The sequence below is a fragment of the Giraffa tippelskirchi genome, chromosome 2, assembly GCF_054371585.1.
Source record: "Giraffa tippelskirchi isolate mGirTip1 chromosome 2, T2T-mGirTip1v1.2.pri, whole genome shotgun sequence".
NCBI classification, from domain to species: Eukaryota; Metazoa; Chordata; class Mammalia; order Artiodactyla; family Giraffidae; genus Giraffa; species Giraffa tippelskirchi.
This window is the reverse complement of record NC_137276.1, coordinates 130,324,036-130,339,204: the sequence shown is the minus strand read 5'-3', so window position 1 is coordinate 130,339,204 and position 15,169 is coordinate 130,324,036. Positions and strand designations below refer to the sequence as shown.

At 33.9% G+C, this 15,169-nt stretch overlaps 1 protein-coding gene across 3 annotated transcripts in view; it reads right to left on the bottom strand.

Moving 5' to 3' along the window:
• Positions 1 to 9: 9 nt before the first annotated feature.
• SMC4 (structural maintenance of chromosomes 4) overlaps positions 10 to 15,169 on the bottom strand; it is a 34,969-nt gene continuing 19,809 nt past the window's right edge. For all 3 annotated transcript variants that reach the window (XM_081570706.1, XM_081570708.1, XM_081570707.1), the window contains 13 exons: positions 14,562 to 14,747; positions 13,036 to 13,197; positions 10,952 to 11,177; positions 10,789 to 10,868; positions 9,702 to 9,854; positions 8,684 to 8,810; positions 4,986 to 5,175; positions 3,767 to 3,911; positions 3,324 to 3,497; positions 2,576 to 2,758; positions 2,203 to 2,435; positions 1,506 to 1,689; positions 10 to 1,049 (listed from right to left, as the gene is read on the bottom strand). In XM_081570706.1, the coding sequence (XP_081426832.1) occupies positions 897 to 1,049; positions 1,506 to 1,689; positions 2,203 to 2,435; positions 2,576 to 2,758; positions 3,324 to 3,497; positions 3,767 to 3,911; positions 4,986 to 5,175; positions 8,684 to 8,810; positions 9,702 to 9,854; positions 10,789 to 10,868; positions 10,952 to 11,177; positions 13,036 to 13,197; positions 14,562 to 14,747 (2,196 nt within the window). In that variant the 3' untranslated portion in view covers positions 10 to 896. The remainder of the gene's footprint in view (positions 1,050 to 1,505; positions 1,690 to 2,202; positions 2,436 to 2,575; positions 2,759 to 3,323; positions 3,498 to 3,766; positions 3,912 to 4,985; positions 5,176 to 8,683; positions 8,811 to 9,701; positions 9,855 to 10,788; positions 10,869 to 10,951; positions 11,178 to 13,035; positions 13,198 to 14,561; positions 14,748 to 15,169) is intronic.

Below are 15,169 nucleotides of genomic sequence, written 5' to 3'. Positions count from 1 at the left end.
TGACCATACTTGAATTTTAGATCTTACTTTATTTAAGTCCATGCTGATGTATTTACATCTTACTGATTATGATACAGACTTTGTTGGGTTTTAGTAACTAAACAATAATGCACTATGAATAACAAGATAGTTTTAAATTTTAATTCCTCAGGCTATCTAGAAATGGAATAGCTTAGACCAGACTTCTGATTCAATACCAGGATTTTTTCTGAAAATGAAGTGGTTGCCAGCTAATTTCCAGTAGTATATTCTTGAGCTAATGCAGTGTAACACAATAACAAGAAAGCCTTTGACAACTTGATGGACAAACAGTACTGCATCCTAATTTCCATGTATACTAAAGAAATTAACCCTTATACACTTACATCTTTCTTTTTCTGACGCAACTATAGTGGGTATTTTTCCTTTTCAACCTACTGATATACCCACTCAAGTTATTTCAGACATTTGCTGGCCCTTTCATAAGTGTTTTAAACAGTCAAGCACATTGAGCTTAAGAATGTATAATATTCAAATTCTCATTCTTACAATTCAGAATGACTGGTTTAACATGATTTAGTTTACAACTGTACTATTCATCAAGTAATGTACTTTTAACTCGGCAGGTAGCAGTGTGGAACTAAGGGGAAGTTATCTGACCTTCCAGGCATCTTATTTTCTCCATAGTTTGCAACTTACAAAATTGTCAGATTCTTACAATCTCCTAGAAACAGGCATAGAGAATTTTTTATTAAACTTGTAACAATCTCTTAATTAACAGCATAAAATAGAAACTATATGATACAGTTTAAGAATAGGTATTTTATATAATTTATAACTCTTTACAAATAGAAAGTCAGTAAATACAATATGTTGGATCTACGGTAAGATTTGACAAGTCTTCAGATGAAGCAAGTTTAGCAAAGTCCTTTAGATGCAATTTCTTTTGGGTTTACTGCAACGCTTTTTGTTATATTGTATGTCTTGTAAATTCCGATAAGTCTATCTGAAATCTCAAACATATTATTTCGAAGAGAAATTATTATGAACTGGGCATTTTTTGTTTGTTCCTAAAGAGAAAAAAACAGAATAAATTAGAAAAATTATACATATATATGTAAATATATGAATCATAATAAAGATCTAACTTTACTTCCCTAAAATATTTCTTGGGCAATAAATTGAACATGACACTGATAATATGAACAAGAATGACAACATGGATAATTCATGAGAGTATCTGGGTAAGAGAAGAACTCAAGTATTTGGAAGGATAGTTGCCTAGTAGAAGTCTTCTAGTAGAAAAAAGATCTGGGAAAAGAAACAAGTCCTACCTGTGTTTCTGCTACTAATTTACATTTATATTTTACTTTTCCAAAATGGAACTATTCACTCAAATAAAATGGTCTCCTTTAATATTATGGGAGGAGAGAACGGTAAAAGCTCAAAAGAAGTCAAAGAACTCCATGTGTAATGTTTAGGGAACACATAATTTTCAGAATGAAAAGCTCTAAATGATTACTTACATATATGTAAAAGGCAACAATAGAAACATTTTTGAAATCAAGGGCTGCATCAATCTCATCCATGAAGTACAGGGGAGTGGGTTTATAGTGATGAAGAGCAAACACTAAAGCCAATGAACTAAGTGTTTTCTCTCCTCCGGAAAGGTTGAAGATCTTCTTCCAACTTTTCTTAGGTGGTCGAACACTGCAATAGTTAAGAAAATCTCATCACTTAAATTACTTGTAAAGCTAAATTAAAAGACTCCATGATTTGTTTCCTGTAATTGGCTTCTACCACCTTCCTTGGAAATATCTAACTTGCTTTTTCATGAACATAAATTCTTGGTGGGTTATTTTATAAAAATATTATTGGAGGATGAACACATAAGAACACCTAACAAAAATTTAAGATATAAACAGTAGATCAGTAAGTAATCCTTGCTATTCTTTCTGTTTCCCATGAATAATGGAGTGGGTAGCCTATCCCTTCCCCAGGGGAACTTGCTGACCAACGAGTTGAACCAGGGTCTCCTGCATTGCAGGTGGATTCTTTACCAGCTGAGCTACAAAGGAAGCCTGTAGGCAAACTAGTACTTATCAAATAAAATACGCTGTAGACTTAACTGTCACATCCCACCCCTAAAAAATACTAAGTTTGGAGAATATGTAGAGAGATATTAACAGAAAAATCCAAAATTTGGTATATGGCATTACAAACCTGAACGTGATTCCTTCAGAGAAAGGATCCATGCTGTCTACAAGGTCCAGCTCAGCATCGCCTCCCAAAGTAAGCATTTGGTAATTTTCCTTTAATTTATTTGTTATTATATAAAAACCTGCCATGAATTCATTAAGCCTTTGTTTTCGAAGATCTTCATATGCCTGTCTAAAATTATCTCTTTCATTAGTAATTTTGTCCAATTCTGCTACCCGTTGTAAATATAATTCTTCCTATGAAAAGAATATGAGAAAAACATGTTATACATTTGACATGGGAATTAAAACTGCTAATTATACAAAATAAAGGCTTAACAATTTAGGCTAAGGACTAGAGACTTTCTGACCATTACACAAGAGTCGTTTACTTGTACCTTCTTTTTATAATCTGCAATGGCGCCAAGATTTGGTTTCATTTCATGACACTGGGCTTCCAAAACTGCGATTTGATTTGTTATAGAATCTGGGTTCTTGATTGCTTCAAGCTCTTCTGGGCTTAGAACTGGAATCTTTTCAACGTGATTATCTTCTATGGGATGCAGTGATATTTTTGAAATCTATAAAGTTAGATGAATATTAGAAAACAGTGTTACAATTCACTGTTTCAATAAAACCTCCCAGGGACTTCACTGGTGATCCAGTGGTTAAGAGGCTGCCTTGCAATGCAGGGGATGTAGGTTTGGTTTCTGGTTGGGAAATTAGCATTCCACATGCTACAGAGCAACTAAGCTCAGGTGCTACAGCTAGAGAGTTCATGCACCGTGATAAAAGATCCCACATGTAGCAACTAAGACCTGACAGGCAAATCTATTAAAAACCAAAAAACACACAAATTTAAGACAAATTACCTATCAAAATGGCGTATAAGAAGAAGTGGTGACTCATTTGTGTATCAACTATTTTTCAAAGGACTTAAAAAAAAAATAGTTGTAGCACTCAAGTGTTCATGTTCAACCTCTGTATCAGCCCTGGGATAAAAATGTTGACTAATTCTAACCATTACTCTTTAAACCTGAGAAGTGATTATATAGCATGAAATTAAGAATTAGAACATACTTCAAAAACACAAACCCCAACTTTTTTCATAAAAGGTATTTTAAATTTGCACTTAACAATTCTCACCTCTTTTTGCCAATATTTTATTTTAGAATTATGTTCACCAATGTGACCATCTATTTGCTCAAGTTTCAACTTAATACTAAGTGCATCTTTTTGGAGAGCGTGTTCATTTTCCTGAATTACTTTTAGTTCTTGAAGTAGGTTTCGATGTTCTTTCTGGATTTCTGGTAAGGATGCCTAAAAAACAAAAAGAGCTGCTATAGATATGATGATCTCAGAACAGGGATTTTCACATTACAAAGATGAAGTTAGCACTCTCGCCTCATGCCTCTTTCACTTTAAAGAAAATTTTTTACTTACAGAAAAGTTAAAATAGTCATTTTTTATTACATATATGAAAGTTAATATAGTTATAAGTGTACCCTACTGAATGCTTACAAGGTACTGATGGCATCCATAATTCTCTACTGCTTCAAATAGCACCCTCTCCCCTCTCCACATCTTACCTCTGCATCATTTGTATTCTTTACAACCTCTGCCGCTTTGTCCTCAAGACTTTTTAGCTCTGTTGTTAAGTCATCTACTTCTTTCTCAGTATCTTTTATTTCTTTCTCTGTACGTGAGACACTATCTTGTGCTTTTTTTAGATTTCTAAACAAGCAAAATCTTGTATTAAAAACTTTTCATGACATTAATGTGACACTGTTTTCTATCATAGATTTAAAAACTTATGTTTTACTAAAAATCTTTCAATTGGTTTTTATGTTTATACACACACTTGTAGGATGTTGTATATTTTATTAAACTCTTAGTATAATGATACTTCCTTATATAAAATTTTAATTTCATTCAATCTTAAGACTATGAAGCAAAATTGTCCACTGTATTATTATAGTCTTGTCATTTTCTTGTCAGACTGGAGGTCCTTAAATCTTTAACTCTTGAAACTATACCTTCAAGTAAATTACTTCCTGGTTCAAGTCAGGGAAAGTAAGTGTTTTGGGCAGGGTGAGGGGAGGAAATGGGACAAAGGACAACAGGGATGACAATGACACACACACACACAACTATTTTTTCCCTGTGACTGATACCTGTGTGTAGGTACAACACTGCTTATTAATTAATTAGCACCTTTGAACAAAGGACACTGCAATAACCGAATAACCAGATAATCACCATGCAACCAATTTATAATTTTAAGACAAACAGGTTGTTTACATTTCAACATTTTATACACACTTCGCTTTATTATAGAATACTTTAATGCTCTAACATTTAAAACAAGACCTGTATTATGAATGTATTAACAACTTTTTGGGACAATGGAATAATTTAATTAAAATTTTCAGTTACTAAAACAATTATGCTAATAGATCTCATCCTTCTTAGACCTAGATCTATTTAAATGAATCGCCATCTATTCCTCTAAACCAGAGAAATGAAACTCTTAACTTCTATGTCCTCACAACTGGGGAGTTACATAACCACATTTTGGTAAGCCATACCTGTTTTATCAGTTTTTAAAAACTAATCATACGATAAATGTTTATTATTGGCGTCCACCTATTAAAATCCTACTAGGTAACAATGTCAGATCTTTTTTTTTTTTTAATGTCAGATCTTAATAAGTAACAGGAAACATTTATTAGACATTAAATTTAAGTATTAATCCCCTTTTCAGTGTGATGTAGAGAAGAGGAAGACAGGGTAGTATGCAAACTCTACCTGTCAGCAGTCTTGATTGCCACTTGTGCTTTAGTAATAGCAGAAGCACATTCATCTAATTGCTTATTTATTTTATCAAGTTTGTCTTGTTGGGCCTTGAGTTTATGGTTATTGATTTCTACGATGATATTGTGTAATCTTTTAACCTCAGCTTCCACTTTACCAGCTCTCTCAGCCACACTGTTATATTCTGGGGGATAAAAAAAAGTAAAATTAATTTTTGTTTCTACACTAATAAGCATCATTTGTTAGATGCATTCAATAAATCTCTTCAGTCAATACAACTTAACCTGATGCATGCAAAAGAAACTTTAAACACTTGAGGAAAAGGGCCTCAAAAACAAAGCAAATCCCAAACACAAAACCAGAATGCCCTATATCAAAACAAATGGTGTTTCAACAACATATAGTTAAATTATCTGGCTGAGCTGTGAACATAACCCATATTTCTTAATGGCTTCATACTGTGAAACTCTTTTCGGAAGTTTATAGGGTACTTTGACTATTTGTCTCATAATGATTTTTTACCCTTAAGACTCTGTACCCAACTAGAGACGGGGGGGTGAAGAAGTTGTGGTTATTTAATTCTGCTAACCTCAAATTCTCTTCCCTATAAAAAAGTGGGGGAGATAGAATAAAGTTGCACTTTTCTCCGTGGCACAGAAGGCTCTCAAGTTACACTTCCTAGATTCCCTTGTACCTAGTGTTTAGACATAAACTGAAGTCCACTCAATCAAGAAAAATTCATACAATTTGGATGGCAAAAGTGATGAACTGAGCATGTTTCTGCTGGAAGTCATGGAAAAGTTTTCTTGGTGGTAGTAGAGGCTCTGATGTCCTGTCAAAAGTTTTGTGAAAACTGACAGGCATTAACTTTGACAGGGTGGATTATGATAGGTACAATGTGTTTCTGTTGCTGGCAGTTAGTGTCATCTTTCTAATTTGAAAGATGGCTTTTCAATTGTAGAAGAGGCTGTATAGTTTCTTTCATGGTTCTGCAGAGTAGCTCTGGAAATTATTCTTAGCGTTTAACCTAGAATTTAAGTTATCACAATGATCCTATAAACAATCTTTTTCTCTCTTAAATACACACTCCCACACCAAAAATCATATTTACACTAGCCAGAGTGTATTCTGTTCTCCATATCTGAACCCTAATCATTATATGATGTAGGAAAGATGAAAGGTGACTTAACTGTTGTTTCCTCTCGACTGTCTATTCTTCTGTTAGGTAAGAAGGAATTTCAATATTCTCCAAATTTTACAACTATCTTTTTGTTCCACATTTATCAAAGAATTCTTTAGTCTGATTTTAAAAGCCCATCTAGTGAGTTTAATTACAATGTCTATTTTTTGTATTTCTGAGATCACCACTTGATTAAAAAAAAAAAAAAAAAAGGCAAAACAAAACCCTGACACTTTTAATTTTCTAACTCTCCCCTCTCCCTTAACGATACTAAGATACTACATTTATTGAAGGAATTGTTTTGCTCACAGTGGTGAGTCTGTGTGCTTAGCTCCCTTGTGTGGTAGAGTGCTGTGAGGTCATGGCATCATGACTTATACTGGGATGGACCAAGTATGCAACTGGAAAGGGTTCCACTCTTCAGAACGTCACTTTCCTTATTTTCAAGTAACTAACATGCATTAAATTCCGCCCCCCCCATTTATAGTAGCATGTCTGTTAGAAATAGGAGGGGAAAACGGACATCATGTAATTTATAATTTCAAAGTCACCATTTTATACCACCTTGCTCCTTTTATTCTCCACACATTTGCCAGATTTTTAAAATATAAATTAATGTAAAATGAAATATTTAATCTTAAAGATATGCTTGCATAAATGGGCTTCCATATCAGACATTAAGCGAGTCTAATCATAATAACCAGTACTTCCACGAGAGGAGATATATATATACATAGGGCTCCTAATGAAGTCAAGGAGTCCTTTTCAAATAAAATACAAATTCTTGTAGTCTCTCAATGAGAGTGTTGTTATAAATGACAAAGATTTATTTTTTATTTGACCACTACGTTCCATCAAACAAATACTGTAGGTACCCTGGGGAAGGAGGAGTAGGGTGAAGTCTGTGTCTGCAAGAACAAAATACAAATCTAAAATGCATGCAAGGGAAAAAAAAGGTCCTGTCAGGTTATGTCACCTGCCTGTATATCACTCTACAATGGCTTTTAATTTCCCCTGGAGACATGGCCAATGAGGCTCTACTTATCTGGATTCTTCTATCAGTTAACTCTAGGTATTCTGGTTTCCTTGCTAGAAACTTCTGACATACTACTTCCTGCCCTAGGGCCTCTACTTTCTCCTCTACATTCTTCCTGAAATGCTCTTCTCCCACATTTGCACTCATACTTCCTTTGGGTCTCTGCTCAAATCTCTAGCAGTAGCTTGCCTAACCACTGTGTCTATCTGAATCCCCATCCTGTTCTGTTTTCCTGGTTTTACTTTTATCACCTAGCACCACCTGTTACAGTATGTGATGTATTTGTTTAGTTTCCTTATTTCTTAAGGGTGAATTCCTTGAAAAGAGAGACTTTATTTTGTTCACTGCTTGATCAATAGCATCTAAAACAAAGCTTGGTCAGTAGCAGATACTTTTTGAGTGAATACCTCAATATTAAAAATATAAATATGACTACAAAAAAAATACAGGTATATATTAATATGCAATGTGCACAGTGGACATCTGTCTGCTTACAATCTTTTCACTTCTTTTTCTTTTGGAAGGAAACTCCCTCATTTTTTAAACATTTGGATAATTGCTCCAATTCCAGTCCATCTAATACTTATGGATGAACAATCAGTATTTGTCTTCCTTTGCTCATGAATCAAACTGTAAAAAGGGTCTTTCTTGATGTGATGAAGGCTGTGTTTCCTGGGGTCACTGAAATACTGTGAAACTCACTGTTACCACCTCCTGCAATAAGATGCATACCTATGGACATTTAACTGAAGCCAACATGGAAGTGGGCTTCCCTGGTGGCTCAGATGGTCAAGAATTTGCCTACAATGTGAGAGACTTCAGTTTGATTTCTGGGTCAGGAAGATCCAAAGGAACTGGCAACCCACTCCAGTATTCTTGCCTGGAGAATCCCATGAACAGAGGAGCCTGGCAGACCACGGGGTCACAAAGAGTTGGACACGGCTGAGCAACTAGATGACTTGAACATACAAATAGAAGCGGGCTACTCAAGTACATGACCAGAGGATTTTAATGTCAAAGCCAATTGTGACTAGGAGCCTGTGAACTAATTCCCCTTCTTGTTTAAAAACTTTGGTAGAATACTTACATGTTTACATATACACAAGAAGAAAAAAGTTCTGGAAAGAAAAATGTATGTTCTTTAAGTTCTCATCAAGAGCACAGGTATTGGAATCACACTGCCTTCATCCTGAATTCCTATATCACCATCATACGTTATGTGACCTTGAGCAAATTATATAAACCATTCTGTGCCTCAGTTTTCTTATCTGTCAAATGATGTACTTAATTTATTAGTACTTACTTTATACCTTCTGAGGATGAAATAAAAATAAAAACCTTAAAACAGAGTGGTCATTTGAACATAATATATATAATCTACTATTTTTTATTCTACAGATTGTGATCTTAAACATTACAAATATTTACAAACCTGTTTTTGACAATATAGGGGGAAAAGTCTGTACTTAAACATACCTGTCTTGAAAGCATTAACATTTTCTTCAAGCAATTTCTGCTGTTTTTTGTCAGGGACTGTAGCAAGTACATTAGTTTCAAGTTCCTTAACTTGTACATTCAGATATTCTTCTTGCTCTGATAAACGCTACAGAATGTTTTAAAATTCAAGGTCAGTATTTTAACTTACAAACAATAATATTTGCTTTAAACATTTTAAATTAAAAAGGTACTTAAAATCTTTAGAAAAATTATTTGCATATGCTACCAGTAGTAAATGAATTAGAACTTTTGGAGAACAATTTGGCATTATGCACCAAATGCTTAAAAACACTGTACACATACTGGGTGATAATTACAATTTTAGGACTAAGGAAATAATTGGATGAGCATATTAAGGTATGCCTAACAAGAATATTGAAAACATAGTGGTGTACACAGCCAACACAGAAAAACCTTTATCAAACTGGTACAAACTATGTCAATACAATTGCACACAAATTACATTTGCTTGAAAAGGAAACTAATCACCGAGTGAAGAAAAGTTACTTTGAGACTATAAAAATCCATATGCAAATTTAATATGTACATCAACATCTACCACATACATAAACACACACACGCAAACTAGATACTGCCACTAAAAGTTAAAGGACATACACAAAAACTGAAGGTGATAATCTTTTGCATATTTTCTAAAAACTTCCCTGGTTTTGTTTTTTTTAAGAGACTGTGGGCATGCATTGCTTTTTTATAATTAAGAAAACTTTCCACTTTGTAAAGAAAATAAAATAAAGGGTCATTGTTAAGGGAAGACACATTTCTGTCCAGTCCAAATGGAAACCAGAAATAGCTGTGGCTGGAGCAACATTGTGACAGGACATTTATCTATTAGTACTCAAGGAAACAAAAATCAACAGACCCTAACTCGACCTCCCCCTCTCCCTTATATTTTAAAAATTATAAGCAAACAGTAAAATGCTTCTGCCAAATTGCTGTTCAATTCCAATAGTTTCAGCTAATATTGGTGAAAAGGTACCTGGATGCTTGCAGAAAACTTTTCTAGTGTATTCCTCATTTCTCGTTCACTATGCCTTAACTGAAGTATTGCTTCTTCCAGTTGTACTTTCTGTTCCTGAATCTGCACTGCTCTTTGAGTGTCTCTCTGCAACTGTGATTCCATTTTATTTACCTACAAAGAAAAATACCAGCAAATTAAGTTTACTCCAAGAGTTATTTCAGATTAACAGCAATTTCCGAAAATGATGAAAACCCAAATTTCTGATCTCAAAGACTAGAAACAGGGAGGGAGGTTCAAGAGGGAGGGGACATATGTATACCTATTGCTGATTCATGTTGATGTATGGCAGAAACCAACACAACACTGTAAAGCAATTATCTTCCAATTAAAAAAAAAAAAAAGACTAGAAACACACCAAACAACCCAGTTTCAATTCCAAAACCTAATGCTTAGGAGATGGTCAACTAATTTCTGCATCATAGATTCAGGTGAAAAGACAATTTTAAGTGTTGTATAATCAATTATAGTTACAGTAAAGGTATACTATGCAAATATTTACCAGGGAGAATATAAACTACTTCGGAATTTTAAGGAAGAAAGTAGTATAGTGTTCTGATTGTGATAATGGAACACAGGTTTTTCTGGGCATCTTGACATTCTGTTTTACTTCTGGAAACAAAATATTTTGAGAAAAAATCTGGAAACATATCAGAAGTCTTTGCTATATTTACAATTTAAATCATTATTTTGAAATACAAAAGATAATTACATAATATAGCAGTAACTGTGAAGAAACAAAATGTCAAACAGTAAGTTAATAGTGAAATAAATTATATGATCCAAATGTGATAATAGAAAAAGATATGTATGTTGTGTAAATACTTTTTAATTAACATACTTTTAGAACTTTAACAGGCTTCATAGGAAATCCCACAGCTTATACACTAGCCATTTATAGAAAGTTCAACCTGTTAATTGAAAATATGATTACAGTACATTTAAAATAGTAGAATGTTCTATAGTATATAATGTTCTATTAGTATATAATGCATCAATAAATCTGCTTTAACAAAAATGTCTCGACTATAATTTTGTACATGCTGACCTCATCTTCTGAGATTTCAACAACAACTGATGAACCCATCCTTCCTTTCATTACTTTGCTTCCACCGCCAGTCATTGTACCTGGAGAACAGAGAAGTCAGACTTACATGTATGTATCCCAACAGGATTAAATAGACTCAATGGCAAAGGAAAAAAACTATTACCTGACTGTTCTATGATTTGCCCTTGTAATGTTACCACTCTCCATCTCCTATCTTTTTGATAAGCTACTCGTGTGGCTTGGTCTAAGTTGTCAGCTACTAAGGTATCCCGTAAGGCAAAGTAAAAAGCTTGGCGAATTACACCATCCTTTACTTTTACTAAATCAAATAAGCGAGGAGTATTCTCAGGAGTTTGAATTTTGGTCATTTTTTTTGCCCACACTGCCATCTAAAAAAAAAAAAAAAAAAAAAGATGTTTCTTTAGGTATCGTTTATAGAATACACATTACACATTATAGAATACACATGTTAAATATAAGGATATCTATACAAAGTTCTTAGTATCTACACAGCAATATTACTTTATTGTTATTTAAGAAAAAGATATTGTAAAATTATCTCTATTCACAGATGATCTGATCTTCTATATATTAAAATTCTGAGGAATCCTCACATGAAAGAACTATTAAAACTAATCATGAATTCAGCAAAACTGCACAACATAAGGTCAATATGTAGAAACTGTATTTCTATACACTAGCAATAAATAATCTGAAAATAAGATTAAGAAAATCCCATTTATATTAAAAAAAGATATTAAAGAACAAAATTAAAGGACTCCTGATTTTAAAGCTTACTACAAATCTACAGTGATCAAGACAGTGCGATATCAATGCAAAGTCAAACATATAAATAAGAGGCCAGAAATAAACTCTTACATTTATGATTGGTTGATTTTTGACGAGCACGCCAAGAAAATTCAATGGGAAAAGAATACAAAAGGTGTCGGAACAAACCAATACCCAAAAGAGTAGTTGGACCCCCCACTTTATAAAATTAACATGGATTAAAAAACTAAATGTAAAACCTAAAGCTGTAAAGCTCATAAAACAGAGAAGGTAAATCATCTGCCATTAGGATTACATGGTAGCTTCTTAGATATGACACCCAGAACACAAGCAACCAAAAGTAAATAAACTAGACTGCTATCTAAAATTTGTGCTTCAGAGGATGCATCACAAGAACATGAAAAGATGGCTCACAAAACGGGAGAAAACATTTGCAAATTATGTATCTGATAAGAGACTTATATCCAAAATATATAAAGAACTTACAACAGTTTAAGACAAACCAATTAGCGAATAAGCAAAGAATATGAACAGAAGATAAAGAAATGGCCAATAAATAAGCACATGAAGAGTTGGTGTACAAAAACCAGTGTACACGAACGTTCATGGCAGTATTAACCATAAACGGCCTAAACATGGAAACATCACAAATGTCCACCAATTGATGAATGGATAAACAAAATGTGCTACAGAACATAACGGAAAAGGAAAGAGCAATAAAAAGGACTGAAGTGTTGATTATGCAACACGAACTTTTTTTTTTAAAAAGAGCAGACAGGGAACTGGATCTTAGTTCCTGTAAAAGGGATCAAATCTCTGCCACTTGCAGTGAAAGCACAGAGTCTTAACTGCTGAATGACTAGGAAAGTTCCATCAAGGATGAACTTTGAACACTAAGTTAAAGAAGTCATAAACAAAAGGCTACATATTATGTTATTTCATTTATACACAATGTCCAGAATACATAAATCTAGAGACAAAAATCACTTAAAGGATGTGGGGATGGCAGGTGGGGATGGGAGAACAAGGGTAGTGACTGCTCATGTGTATGGGGTTCCTTTCTTGGGGTAATGAATATTCTGGAATTAGATAGTGGTCATGGTCAAATAATCAATTCTGTGTATGTACTAAAATCCATTGAACAATATATTTTAAAATAATTAACTTTATGATTGTGAATTATGTCTAAGTATTTTTCTATTTTTTAAAAAAATAGTTATTGAAGATGGAAGTTAGCAATGCAAACTACCAGTCACTCTAACATAGGAATGCATATTACTTCAGGGGAGGCAGTACAATTTTTTTTTTCTCACAACAATGTAACCCCTAGAGTCTAATATAATCTGCAAAATCTATTAGGTGGTTCACCAAAGTAACTATGAAGAAAAAGCTAGGATTCAAAATCAGTCAACACCTGGCACTTAGAAACTAAAATACAGGTAGATTATAAATACCCACCTTATCCAAACCTATGAAGGTTGCAACTCCAATATTTTGTCTTTTAAGGAAGTTTACACATTCTTGGGCTGTATCAATAGAATCAACAACAATGTAGTCTAATGCATGACAACAAGATGAAATAGCAACATCATATTTTTCATCAATTGTTCCTAAGTCCCCCTAAAAAATAAGAGGAGGGGGAAAAAAATCAATGCACAATCAGCAGGGAATTAGGCACAGGATCATTTCATTACTATTTCATGTAGATTTTTCAAGTTTCATTTAATTGAAGAACTGTACTTACATACAATTTACAAAAGTACAAAAATGGTACACAATGAAAAATTTAAGTGTCCCTCACATTCGATCTTTCTCTTCTGCAGAGGGAATCACTACGAGAGCTTTTATCCACCTTAAAAAAAAAAACTTATGGATATACAGAGTCTGAAATTTTAATGAGCACAAAATGAACAGAACTGTTTTCACTGCATGTAAGTGAAAATGTATAATATGAAGATTTGAAACCTGAAATTATTATAAGCAAAATAACTTATAGAATAATAAAACTCTGAATTATTGAAAACCATCTAAGTAAATCTGTTTGTCTATTAATAACTTAGCTATCAAGTAGCTAACCAACTAGTTTCAGTTTTCCTTGAGCAAAGGAATATGATCAAATTGTATATCTTCAAACAACTAAGGCAGAGGTCCTTGACATGCAGACATGGAAGCAACTATGCTGGGTAATTTTCATCTGCCCTTCTGAATCACCCTCTTCTGCTTCTTTCTCTGGAAGGCTGATTCAGGGAGTGCATTAATTGGTTCTTCTGGCTCTCCAGCTCAAGACAAAGTGAGGCATCAGCCAGAAATGGTAGAACAGATGAATGTGGTTGAAACATTGATTTTCCTCACTTCCTTCCAGCTACCTCTAGCCATGGCCAAATTCCCTTCCTTCTTCAGGTTCAGGAGCTCAGGCTTCAGGTACCCACTATCCCTAACCTTGGGTTTTGACATCATCCTTTGTGATTTTCCTAAATTCTAGCTACAATTCTCAGTATAATGGTATAAAGCTCAGAATATAATTTATCAAATTCTCATTTTTTAAAGAAAAAAGTAGTTAAGTTTATCAGTAGAACTGGATCATTTTCTTAAAGTGACTATAATTACCCCAACTTAATTTTTAATGGGCTTCCCTTATGGCTCAGGGGTGAAGAATCCGCCTGCAATGCAGGAGACCTGGGTTCGATCCCTGGGTTGGGAAGATCCCCCGGAGAAGAGAAAGGCTACCCACTCCAGTATCCTGGCCTGGAGAATTCCATGGACTATCTAGTCCATGGGGTCGCAGAGAGTCAGACACAATTGAGCGACTTGTACTTGCACTTCCTTAACTTTTAATGTGAAAGAATCCATACCACAAAGAATTTTACCATGCCTGAGTGTTAAGAGCAAAATGCTTAAAAAATACTTGATATACAGTTATTTAAGTTAAGAAAATTATAATGTCTGAGAAAATCTATACTTATTTATAAATAAATTTACTTTACCAGTCGTCCATATATTCCTGGAATTCTGCCAGATTTTTTTTCTTGAATTATTGCATCAAGAACTTTTCCCCTACTTCGATTCATTGCTAAGGAACTCTTTGCTTCTTCAACTTTTTGGAAAAGATCACGAACCAAATTTTTGAAATTTATTTCTTCTTGTGTAAGTTTTTGAAGTTCTTTTTCTTTCTAAAAGTGAAAGTAAAGAAAATGAATACCAAAAGCAGACACCCTTATTACAACATAAGAAAAGGCCAATAATAAACACTTGAACCAGAACTATGCCATCACATTGTAACTGCTGCTTTTTGAAAAATATGGATGGATTTTCTATTTTAAAAGGGGCACAAATTATTTGGGTCAGCTGGAAAGAGCAATATTGCATAGGAACCTGGAATGTTAGGTCCATGAATCAAGGCAAGTTGGAAGTGGTCAAACAGGAGATGACAAGTGTAAACATCGACATTCTAGGAATCAGTGAACTAAGATGGACTGGAATGGGTGAATTTAACTCAGATGACCATTATATCTACTACTGTGGGCAGGAATCCCTTAGAAGAAATGGAGTAGCCATCATGGTCAACAAGAGTCCAAACTGCAGTACTTGGATG